This window comes from Aristolochia californica, unplaced genomic scaffold, assembly GCF_029961685.1.
Source record: "Aristolochia californica isolate CCGP_79_NKW_82.1479 unplaced genomic scaffold, dmAriCali1.0.hap1 SCAF_14, whole genome shotgun sequence".
Taxonomy (NCBI): domain Eukaryota; kingdom Viridiplantae; phylum Streptophyta; class Magnoliopsida; order Piperales; family Aristolochiaceae; genus Aristolochia; species Aristolochia californica.
In genome coordinates this window covers 10900472-10912670 of record NW_027181815.1, presented here as the reverse complement: position 1 = coordinate 10912670, position 12199 = coordinate 10900472, and the positions used below count along the sequence as shown (strand labels likewise).

General features: G+C 36.8%; 1 protein-coding gene across 1 annotated transcript; it reads left to right on the top strand.

Moving 5' to 3' along the window:
* Positions 1-897: 897 nt before the first annotated feature.
* On the top strand, positions 898-9975 carry LOC137950041 (protein TIFY 8-like). Its single transcript, XM_068796390.1, has 6 exons — positions 898-1372; positions 2425-2615; positions 2743-3194; positions 3316-3403; positions 9459-9690; positions 9771-9975. The coding sequence occupies exons 1-6, from the start codon at positions 1171-1173 to the stop codon at positions 9833-9835; spliced, it is 1230 nt and encodes a 409-aa protein (XP_068652491.1). The 5' UTR covers positions 898-1170; the 3' UTR covers positions 9836-9975.
* Positions 9976-12199: the final 2224 nt, after the last annotated feature.

Below are 12199 nucleotides of genomic sequence, written 5' to 3'. Positions count from 1 at the left end.
ATTAAATTTAGATAAAAAAAGGGCCTTGTTAGAGCTAGAATTTAGCCAATTTCTTGGGGTGATTGATTTGTAAATTGTGTACTTGAGCATACACATGGCTAAAAAGAGAGCCGAAATATTTTTTATGTAAATTCCAGTTAATAGAACTTGATTAGTGAAATTTTCCAAACACGAGTTCTTGGGCGGTGAATACCAATAAGGGAACATCGATAATAAAACATTTTGTGTCAATTCTTGTGATGTGTGAATTGCTATGCTTTACTTTGCATGATTTTTTATTCCATGCCTTTAAACTTTAAAAATTGTAATTCTTAATTCACCCCACTTCTTGAAAAGTCATCTAGGCCAACAAATGACAATCCTAGGGGAAGAAATTTGAGAGAATGAAGATAAAGCATATGAGTAGAGAAAGAGAAATAAAAACAACCAATGATAAGAGAATGAATGAGGGAAAAAAAACTTAGAAGGTCAAAAGAAAATCACTTGGAGAAGCTCCGAGGAGGAAGGTATCGTAGCGTGGACAGTAGACCCCGTGAGACACCAATGGCAAATGAAGTAAAAAAGGGGAAAAGCAGGGGTATTCTGTTGAAAAGTGTTGCCAAAATGAAGGCGGGGCGTGCTTAGGAGTCATGGAGTGGAATGTCGACTCGGAGAGAAAAGACGGCAGAAAGTCAACATTTCCACTCGAGAATAAATGCGAAAAATCCGCCCACTCACAAACCTCAGAATCTCCGCGCTCGCTCTTCCTTCTATATTCACGTGCCGAGACTCCTCATCACGTGTCAGTCATTATTAACTAAACAATCATTAGTCCCACTAAAGTTTAATGAATAAAAACATTCGTGTGCGGAAGCCAAGTGGCCAAAGCCCATGGATGATGAGTTGGGGAAAACCGAAGCGAGCGTTTGCTTTAATGCCGGGCGGCCTCAATCTGGGACTCGAAGCGAGTGAGCTTCCGAAAAAGGCTCCTCTGTTTCTGCTGCTGCTTTCCCTCTTGTCGTGTTAAAATCTGAGCTGCTTTCTTCTTCCTACATATTTTTCTTAGCTAGCCAGGGAGTAGAGACTGGGGTGATACTGGTAACTAGTATTTTGGTGTATAAGTGTCTGTTGTTGTCTGTATTTTACTCTGGTCCCTTTTTGCCCATTATGAAGAGATTTTCATTGTGAGACATGGCGGTTCTCATGATGGCCAATGATGAAGGTAAACCGATCTTTCATGATTTCTTTGGTGTGAGCTGTACGGAGTCGCATGCTCTTTTAGCCAAGACCGGAGTGGGAGACACTCGACTATCTGAGGCGTCGCCCTCTGCGTCGGTGGGGGCTTCTTCCGGCGGTCATGGGCATGTTTCTGCCAGCTCTGATCTGGGTTCAGGTTTGAATATCCGGATGTCCTCTTTTTTCCAATGTTTTTCTTCTCATTTTATTTTATTGTTTAAACTTGTTCCTCTTTTCTCGGTAGATATTACGATGGTGCTGCAAAATGGTTTTGGTCATTCTGCACTTTTTTTTTTTTTTTTTTTGTCGTTCTCTTTTCAGTTCATAGCTTTCGAATTGGTCGTTTCCACCAACATCTTTCTTTCTCTCTTTTCTTTTCTTTTTCTTTTTTCTTTTCTTTCCGGAGGTTTTTATCAGTACTTGATTGCAGTGATGGAGTTTTTTTCCCGTTGGATTTTCATGGATTCTTTTTAAAAAGATGATTTCGTCTGTATAGATCCCGGTTATTTACGGGTCTTTGTTTTTTTTTTTTTTTTTTACCTTGTTATGTGTTTTTTTGAGTCTTTCTATCTTTTGTGGGGAGTCTAGTTTGAGGATTTATGAGTTTGCAGGTTATGCGTTTCTTTTAATTTCTTTTGTGTTTGGGTAAGTAGGATTTGTTATCACCTACATTGGATTTCAAGTTTTTATTTCGATGTTTTTCATTTGGTTTGCTGATTGCATCGGAAAGTACTAGTATGATACCATCTGTGTTTCTGATCATACTATGGTAAATGAAACTTTTTATTTTTATTATTATATTTATAGGACAAAGATTATCTGGTTTGTTATGTCACGAAATTCTTCGGTTCTATGTTCTGTATCATCGTCATCATGAAACCCTTGAGCCAACTCCGTTAGGGTCGGCTTTTTATATGTTCCATGTTGTATGAATCTGTCAGAATGGAATCTAGATCGATGCTATCTTGTTTTTAAGGACTACTATAGGTTTCTAAATTTAAGTCCTTTTTTTCACTTACAAATATGCATCATTGTTGGAGTCCGGAAGTTTTAGTAATTTAGCTCTTAGCATTGAGTTTGGAAGATTTTGTTGCTGCCTTGGGCGGACATAAATAAGTATCCTGGGACGGGATGTACTTTTTTTGGTTCGACTTTAATTTGTAATCTTCCTTCAAATTGTCATTCGTTGCCTTGTTTAAATATTTATAGAGAGGCAAACTGGGAACAATTTTGAGGGGGTTCAGTTTCATGGTCCAAAGGGTGATTTTCCTGGGACTGAGATAAGTAATCGGTTTTCTGGACGAAAGAGGAGCAACTCTGATTCTGCTTTTATGGGTTCCACTAGAGAAAGGGTGCTGCAGATTACTCCTGAATCTATTGAAAGCTCACGTCTCACTAAGGTTTGGCAGATAAGCTTCCATTTTGAAACTAGTCTACCATCGGTCACAGTGATCATATTTAATATTCTTTTTACTTGTTTCAACTATTTGCAGAGGACATTTACCCAATTCTGACATGCTGATGCAGATTTTCCAAAATGAGATGGGAAGTGAATGGCCAAGGAGAACACATGCAGATGAATCGTTCATTGGCATGCAACCACCCAGACAAACATCTGCATCTCCACTTTTGCTGCAAACCCCCATTGGAAGTAGACATGATCTAACTGTGTCCAACTGGGACCGTTCTATGCCTATGAGTGCTGGGTTCATGGTGCACTATCCCCCTCGTGTTAGTCAAAATGCTACTGTTGATAAGAATTCTTCCCGCAGAAATAGGGATGCTAGTGCTAGTACGATGCTTATTTCTCAGCCTGCTGCAGATGAAGGTTCTAGAACTGGCATTAAAGGTTCTGGCGTTCTGAAAGTGATTAACTCCAATGCTGGGGCTTTTGAGAGACAGCCAACTGCATTATTAACCAATAATAGTCGACCTATTGCAAGTTCCCACACTACAGAAACAGATAATGCTAACCTCCGGTAAATCTTTCATGCAGTTGTATTTTTTTCATATCTGTTTTTTTTTTTTTTTTTGAAATTGTTTTCATATCTGTTTTATCAATAAAGTTGATGATGCCTTACATTTATCTCTTGTTGTCAGTTGCCGTAGTCTTACAACTACTAGTCGGCAGATGACTATATTTTATGCTGGCCAAGCCCATGTTTTTTACGATGTTCATCCTAATAAGGTCAGCTTAATGTTCTCTGGAAATCTCTTTATCTAAGAACTATATCAAGTAGACTTTGTAATTCTTGTGATCAAATTGGGCATCCTATTTTAGTTGTGAAGGTGGACTGTGGGCTTCCATAGGAAATTTTTCATCATTCATTAACCTTCCCGTGTCTTCAACTTGCTAAAATATTAGAAGCATTTGATAAATCCATATAAAAAGTTATATTTTCTGTTATGTCTGTCAAAGATTATTGTTGCTGTAGGTGATCTTTGACAGGTCAATATCCAGGATCATGGTTCAAAAAGACATGCAGTTGGTACAGAGTGATGGGTCCTCCGGAGAGAAGTATAACTCCTGATTTGTTTAACTTATATAAGTCTCAAACACATGGACATTCAAAAGTGAAACAAAGTGATTCAGTAAAATAAAATAAGATAAACGGAAGAATCTTTATTCCTTTATAGAGAGAAAAAAAAAAAAAAGAAAAATTCCAAAAGACAAAAGTTCCCTTGGTGTTCTAAGTTTTGCTTATATAACAGAGAGGGCTAGACCTACTTGGGTACCTTGTCCCAGGTTTTGTGGGAATACCATGTGTTTACCCTCCTTGTTCTGTAGTTGTCGACAAAGAAATTTTTTTAGATTATTTCTTTTAATAAGAAGAAAGTTGATATCATGTTGAAAACTGTAGGATATAAAAAGGTGAGGTAGAAACAAAAGCATATTGTATTTTTTTAGGAGAAAAAGTAAGTTTAAGGATAAAAAAGGGGGAGGAAAATTCAAAAGCTTATTGTATTTGATAGGAGGAAAAAAAGTTTTTCAGCTGGATATGGGAGTAACCTGAGAAGAGAAACAAGATTATGTTCTTCCTGAACAAAAAAAAAAAAAAAAAGTGAAGTACAGTAGTTTCAAGTAGCAGCTATTTGATGAAACTCAAAAATTTATCCATTAAAGAAGGAAAAAAGAAATGAACTCAAAAAGCACGATCAAACAAGAAGCGTGTCTCTCTTTAAGGGGGTCTCATGGATGAAGTGTTTATTTCATTTGCATCTCACCCATGGATTTCTCAACCTTTTGTACTCTGTGCCTGTGGCATCACCATTTAGACCTTTTCAAATGTGAATTCTCAGATGTGATGTGTAAATACAGTTGCTTAATGGCGATTCTAAGGCTTTGATGCAACTTATAAACACAGTCATATATAAATTGATGATGCTTAACGGTAGCCTGGTTTTTTTATATTGAATCATTCACACCCTCAAAATGATTCAATAAAAGTTGCTTATAAACGACCTCAAATCTTAATTATTCAATAGAATAAAAGTTAGACCTAAAACTAAACAGAATTATCCAATATCAAATGAGGTTTTGTGCCTGCTTAATGGTACCTGCAATTGTGTCACAAGTTCTTTATTTAGTCTCTATTGATATTCCATGTTATTCTCATCAAGTTCAGCCTCAAATTTGTCATTATTTATTTTGTCATCAATCTGTTTCAACGTTTTCCTTTGTCATCAGCTTGATGAAGATTGCCCTCCCTAAACATGTCTTTGCTGCAATGCTTTATCAAATGTATTAAATGTTGTACAATCTTGGTTATTTGAAATCAGCATTAACAAAAGCTTTTAGAATAGAATCTGCTTGCAAATTCCACATATCTTGTTGTGAATAAATAGAAAGAAAAGAAAAAAAAAATGTAGTCTTGTCTTGTTCGAATATAAGAAGGGGAAAAATAATTCATTGACTGTTGTGTAAATTGAGTACATTGGGCCTTTATTTATAACAGAGGAAATGTATAGTATTAGAGTATAATTAAAACTATCCATGTCCCAGTTACACTTAAAATAGAACTTCTAATTATACTCAAAGTAAACAATTACCAAAGAGAAATAGTAACAATTGAATGACCTCTGAACTAAAAAATTCTTGAAACATCTTCCCATGAAACTCTTGTTAGACTCCACCATATTAATGCCACTTCTTTGTAACTTTTTCTATGAGAGTCATGTAAGACTCCTATATGTGGTCTTCAACACTCCCCCTCAAGTTGGAATTGCTAACTTCAACTTCTAAAGAAAAAAATAATTTGGTGTTCGATCTTGGTCTTCCATTTTGGCCTTCAATCTTTCTTTGGCCGAAATTTTTTTTCATAGATGCAAATTTTTCATCTTTTGTTTTTGCCTTGGACATTCTGATCACATGAAAATTTACCACAATATTTGGAATAAAATACCTCTTTTTTATACTTCTTCTACATCTCCCCATCAAGTTAGAGATCACTTTTTCTTTTTCAAGAGACCCATATTGTGCCTCCAAAACCTTATTGTGGAGGGTGCCCCTATTCTATAGGTTGTATTTTCTTTTTCTCTTTTTATAAAATTCACACATTGCATAAAAAAAAAAAAGAGACCCAAATTTCACAAAATAAATTTGGAGAAAATTTTTTACTCCTAGTCGTATAACAAAATTCCATGCACTAGTGAAAAAAGGTCAAATCATGAAAAAAAGACTTAGGCTTTAGGGCACGAAAAAAAGAAATTACTCACTATTTAAGAGTGGGTAAGGAAAAATACCACTTGGGTGAACAAAGAGACTTGACTCGCGTTGGATGTTGGACACACTCATGTACTTTGTATGTAGTAGGTCTATATGCATTGCTTCGAAGCGATGAAAAATAAACATATAATAAATTGAAGAAATACTAGAGGAAACAAAGATAGCGACACCTATCTTTCAGACGGAAAGAGGCGATTATGCAACATTCATACTTCCAAAACCTACTCTAAATTCAGAAATTTCAGACAAAAGGAGGCGTTGGTGCAACTCTACTTCCAAATTGAGTTTGTAAGCTGAAAGAAGTTATGAAGAAGGTGCTTTCACCAAATCACTAGATTAAAGAGAGTGACTAGTTTTTTTTTTTTTTTTTTTTTTTTGAAATTTTAGGGGATATTGTAATTTTTAGAACTTTAAAATTTAATAAACAACTTGAACCAAGTATGACCTCAAACAAATTTCTAGGGGGTGAGCTAAAATTTTCAGAGGTGATGATGTGGAAGTGACACAATGATATAGACATGCAACACCAACACTAGAGGGATCGACTGGATTGATTCACAAAATTTTAAGAGATGCATAATTCCTAATAGTTGAAATAGCAATCATTAAATTTAGACAAATAACACTATTTAAAAAAATTAGACAAATAGAAAACGTTAATGGCAATTAAGCCAAGAGAGAAATAGCAACCATTAACAAATCCACATGAGAATGTTGCTACATTCATAAAGCTATTTTGATTTTCTAGCAAGGGAAAAGACAACAGTAATTCATGGCTCTATCAATGGCCAAGCTATTATTACAGCAAAGCCACCACTATTGGCTGACAATCAGAAGCAGAATATAGACATAGTAGATAAAGACAAAGAAACAACAAGACAAACACAATGCACTTTAGAAGGCAATTAATTAAAGAGAAGACAAATAAAGACACCAAGCAGCTGATTGGTAACCAAAACAAGCCTTTCTCCTATCTGGGTACGAATCCTTTAGATCAAAAAATAGTTTTTAAGCACAAAATTGAGAAAATCAAAATACCTATGAGAGAAAAGGGTGATAGTTGATTAAACAAAGAGAAACACAAATTGCACACACTGGGATTGATTCTCCGTGGGATGTTGTGGAATATTAAGATGAAGTGGCAATGCTTGAGGAGATGGAGAGGGATGTCCCAATGTCCGAAATGGTGCTTCAAGCGAGGAAACCGGAAAAAGTTGAAGAAGCCCAAGGAGAGATTCTCACATCCACTTTTACTAGACATGCAATAGATATTCTTTGAAATTAGTTTTGGTAATTTAATTTCTCAACTCCATCTCTGAAGTTTGGGATTGCTTTGTGCTATCACCATTCTTGATGTTGTTGCCAAGCATGCCAAAGGAGAGTAATTTGATATAATTGGTTGGCTCTAACAAATTTCAGCTCCTTGATTTAAGTACATTGCATAAGAAGAAAATGATGACTTATATACTTTGTTGCTATAGAAGAAGAGGACGGTGTTTACTCCTCTTTTGTCACGGGTCCCAATGGAAGCGCATGTTATTGGGAAGCAATATCTTTGGACGACTCCTTGGAACATGACATTGCAATCTGGGTCGTGTTACTGATCTCCGTCTTGGTTTTCGGCTTTGCATAGTCTTAGGGGTCATTGGGTTGGTTGGTTGCCAACAAGAATTACCAGAGAAGGCTCGATCTTTTAGATGTGGTTGCAATCTCTTCCTTTGTTCTCTAGTTGACAACTAAAGCAAAGGACACGTTTGCAATTTCATGGATCAATTGTTGCAAGGAAGATGCCATGACGGTGGAGATGCATTCAAGGTTAGCTGTTGATGGCAGCAACAAGTTGAAGATGCTACTCATTGCTCTAACAAGGAAACAAAGACAAAGTGGATCTAAACTTAAAAAGAAGATTGTGTAATGAGGGACGGTGTATAAGATAAAACAATGAAGCTAAATACTAAGGAACACAATAAAAACAAGGACAAAGGAAAAATAAAAATAAAGAATAAGAACAAATTAAAGAAGAGCTTCATTGTCTTTGTGGGTTGAGCCTGGTTCCATCCCATAATGACTAGCGACTTAGGAGGCTTATTTGCTCAACCTTATAACTCATTCACTTTTCTTAATACTTCTCAATATGGGAATTTTCCACTTCACACTCCCCCTCACGTCTAGGCTTACATTTGATGAGCCTGTGTCGTGTCCACACACAAACAACTTGACTCTTACCTCATAGAGCCTGTACCGTACAAATAACTTGGGGAACACATATTGGCCCTCGGCCAATGCACAAACCTACTTTGATTTTATTGTAGGGTTGAGCATGGTCTCATCCTAAAATGATTAGCCACTTAAGAGGCATATTATTCAATCTTATAACTCATTCACTTTTCTGAAGACTTCTCAATGGGAGATTTTCTCCACTTCACATGTCTATTTCCGGTCTCCTTAGCTTTTAACATCTATCGCTTAGTGAGAGAAGACCATGTGGGCTTAAAAGGTCGGTTAAATAATCCTTTGTATGAGTGCCCCATAGCTTGTAAGAGTGCCCTCAAATTATTTGCAATTGATTGTGTAAATGGCATCCTCATCTTTACTTGATTCCACCAATGGAAACTGCCTAGTTGCATGAAGAAAATGTTAGGATTAGGTTGGTGGCAGTCGTAGATTAGAGGGTTGCGGTTTACATAAAATGAACATAATTATAAGACGAAATACAGTTCCTCGTTGTGATTTTTCCCCTTTTTAAAGTACTTCCCCCAACAATTGTATAACATAAAAAATTTCAAATATATTTCCCAATGTGCATTTCCTACAATTATCCGCAGGTGTGAAAAACCTCAGACTAATTATATAACAGACGATAAAGACTGACTTGTTCTCATTTGCAGTCATCTTTTCTCTCCTAATCTGAGATGTACAGTCCAAAACACTAATGGGCAGCTTTTAGCTGCTGCCAATATCCCTAGTCTTGCCTCTTAAATTGTGATATCTGGGAATTGTGCCCCAACTGGAACAAACACATCACAATTAAGAGGTTAATATAACATAAAACGATAATAGATATGTTACCATTTTGGTGTCAGGCATGATTGTGCATTCTCGTAGAAATATCCTCTCTCATGTCAGATGTATTGATTCTCCGTTGAATCTTGAGACACTGGAATTGAGTTGGATCTTTATCTATACTACTTGGATCTGATACCATATCTTGGTAGGATCGGGTGTAATTCATCCAGTTTACCTCATGATTTCGATGAGGAAGTAAAGGGAAAGACAGCTAAATTCATATCCAAGGCAGCATATTTTGTTGGACCAGAAGACAGTGTTTTAGTTTCTCTTTCATGAGGCCTCTGTCTGCATGTCCGTTAGTTTGAGTTTTACATGAAGTTTTTGAGTATTGTGTTCTCTGGTTGTTTTGATTTTGTTTCTGTGTACGGTGTTAAGATTTGGTGGAAAGAAGACCTTGTAGTAACAACAATCTCTCGTGTTGCAACAAAAAAACAAAAAAAAAAAACAGGCAGATGCAATAATGGCCTTGGCTGGATCAACTGGGGGATCATGGTCCACAACTTATTCTCACAAAACTAGTGCCCGCCCACCTCCTGAAACTTCCATGCCCAGTGGAGAGAATGATACGACCATTAACAATATGAATGCATTTTCTCAAGAATTGCAGGGGAGGTCTTTACTCCTGGGGACTTCCAGTAGCATTTTTAACCACGCAGCAAGAATCACATTTCCTAACCAAGGTTGTATTCTCAATTCTTGAGAACATTATGAGTTGATTCTGTTTTACTGATTACAATCATTAAACATCGGTCGGTTTTAGGTGTCAGTCCTGGTGGAAGAAATGCAAGTCAAGCAGCAGGGCCCGATGTGCAAGGCAAAAAGTAGGTATGATAGAGGCCATGCGTCTCTCGACCTCTGAACCTGTTGTTGATTTTTGAAGGATATGATTTTAGTTTGAAATCTTGTAATTTTAACTATTTTGATTTTTTGTTTCTCTATTTTGGAAGTCCATCTTTTAGCTGTCCCTCCTCGGTTTATCTTCTTATACATAACTTGATAGGCTTTTAATCATTTCCACAATGAGTACATGGTAGTCTTTCTATCTCCCACGACTTCTACCCTTATTCCTCTTCCCCTACATTTAACTCCACTTCCTCGATTTCTAGAGAAAGAGTTACCACCAGTAGCAACCATTGCTAAATTATCAACTTTAGTTTTAGCATTAGGAACTGCAAGTTCTCCTCTCATCAGATTGGCTACTTGGCTACAGTGTCTTTAAACGCTGGCTTATCAGTTTGGGCAAGAAATTGGACCCAATGCGTGTTGATTTCTAGTAACTTTGATATCTTCTTGTTATATTTCTAGAGCAACATTTAGTTTGATGGGGTGAAATTTCACTTGCTGCTCAAGTGGCTTATCTCCTCCCTTCATGGTGTAAAATTTTGAGTATAATTCATAAATTCTGGAAAGATTTTTCTTGAGAAAATTGTTTCTTCAAGGACGTCCAAATCTCACAGGCTGTCACAAAATATTACTTGATTATTCACATGAGGCCCCATGCTACTTAACAACCATGACAGGACTTTCCGAAGATTTATCACCAGGCGGTTTGTCATAGATGAATTGTTCTTTGTTCCTTTCTCCAATATATATCTCAGCCACTCTGGAATGTAATTATCCCCTTTTGAGTATAGTAGTGGTGATTTTACCAATTTGTTCTTTCACAGGGGCATTTTTTTTTTTGTGCATGAGCACTTCTAACCTTGACAATCAGCAGATTGCACGCAAAATTCCATATTCATATATGCCCCTCAAAGACTTAACAGATATAGGTTATAAAGAAACTTCTAACAGTCTGATCTCTTATCAAACTTGTACCCACCAGAAATATATCCAACTCGTTTAAAGATACTAAACGCAGATTGTCTTGAACTGGGAACCTACTTGTAGGAGATGATCAAATAACTCATATTGCAGAGTTTATCTCTAACGAGGTATGTCCACCATGCAAACTCCCTCTTCTCTACAACGACTTCCCTTCGTCGATCTCTGAAGCAGAAAACAATCCCCCAAAGAACTTGCTTGAGAGAAAAATGATTCTTTATCAAGTTTAACAGATTTGCAAACCCATATCAATCATTGTACTTTCTGTTTCTTTCACGACTGCAGTTTTTAATTTCGTAGATATCAGAAAACTGTTCTCCACAACGAGAGCCTTCAGTTGTTGTAGAGACTCACTTTCAGCAAGATAGTAACTCGATTTGGACCATAGATCCTATGCGGATTTGGTGTAGCTACTGCTGCAAAAAGAAAAACCGAGAAGAGACTTCCTTCCTTTGTTCAAGTTCAATGCTTCTCTATCCTTCTTAACTCTGACTCGTTGATTCGAAACTTTAGATTGGATTACACCCGCTCTGACATCATATGAATTTAACTAATTAACTTTGGCATAATCGGCGGGTTGAAAGAGAAGGAAGAGAACAAAAGCAAAGAAGGAAGATAGAAGGGGTGCTGTGCAAAAGCAAGAATTTTATCCCTTATTTTCCAAGGGTCTTACTTCAGCCGCACCTTATTCTATTTATAGTTTACTGAATACAAGAAGTGAAGTATGGGTAAGGTCCTCCTTTGGCAGTTTCTTCGCTGCTCTCTCAAATTAAGGATATCGATCAAACAGTTGTTATTCACCCTCTTTAGCTCTGATGAAGTCTCGCTCTCTTCACTTTCTTAAATCTTAATTTGGTTGATCTAAGAAAATGGCCATCGCCATCGCAGCATAATATTTTTTTATACCCTTTGCTCTTTCTATCATCAATACTGTCAGGTCACCTCCCTTATATAAGATGCTATTGTTAATGAATTTGTCCAGCGAGCTTATTCGAGGTCTCTATAAAGAAGAAAATCCAGATCGTTTGATCCTAGTTCGATAGTCTTTAAAAGATATGCTAAGGCCATTGAGTACTGATTGGAGTGCCATTTCCCCCTTGATGAGACAAGATTGAGAAAGCCATTTTGCCCCTGTGTCTACAAGGTTCTGGGCTTTGACACTTTTTACATTGATTTTTCACAATGTTGGGTGGCAGGGTGCCTTGACAGATTGTAAACACCTTTAACTATAAATATACCTTCAAGGCATCGGGTAAAATATTCAAGTATCTCCCTCTTGGCTCAAATTTGTCCATACACTTTTCTCTCTTTTCCTCTTCCTTCTTTCCCTTAGTTTATTCTCTCCTCTCTCCTAAGAGCTAGAAT

Bases quoted from the DNA above. Each gene is read 5' to 3' on its own strand.
- LOC137950041 (XM_068796390.1), top strand. From the start codon at position 1,171: ATGGCGGTTCTCATGATGGCCAATGATGAAGGTAAACCGATCTTTCAT. The intron at 3,195-3,315 runs GTAAATCTTTCA...TCTTGTTGTCAG, and splicing joins ACAGATAATGCTAACCTCCG to TTGCCGTAGTCTTACAACTA. The intron at 9,691-9,770 runs GTTGTATTCTCA...GGTCGGTTTTAG, and splicing joins AATCACATTTCCTAACCAAG to GTGTCAGTCCTGGTGGAAGA.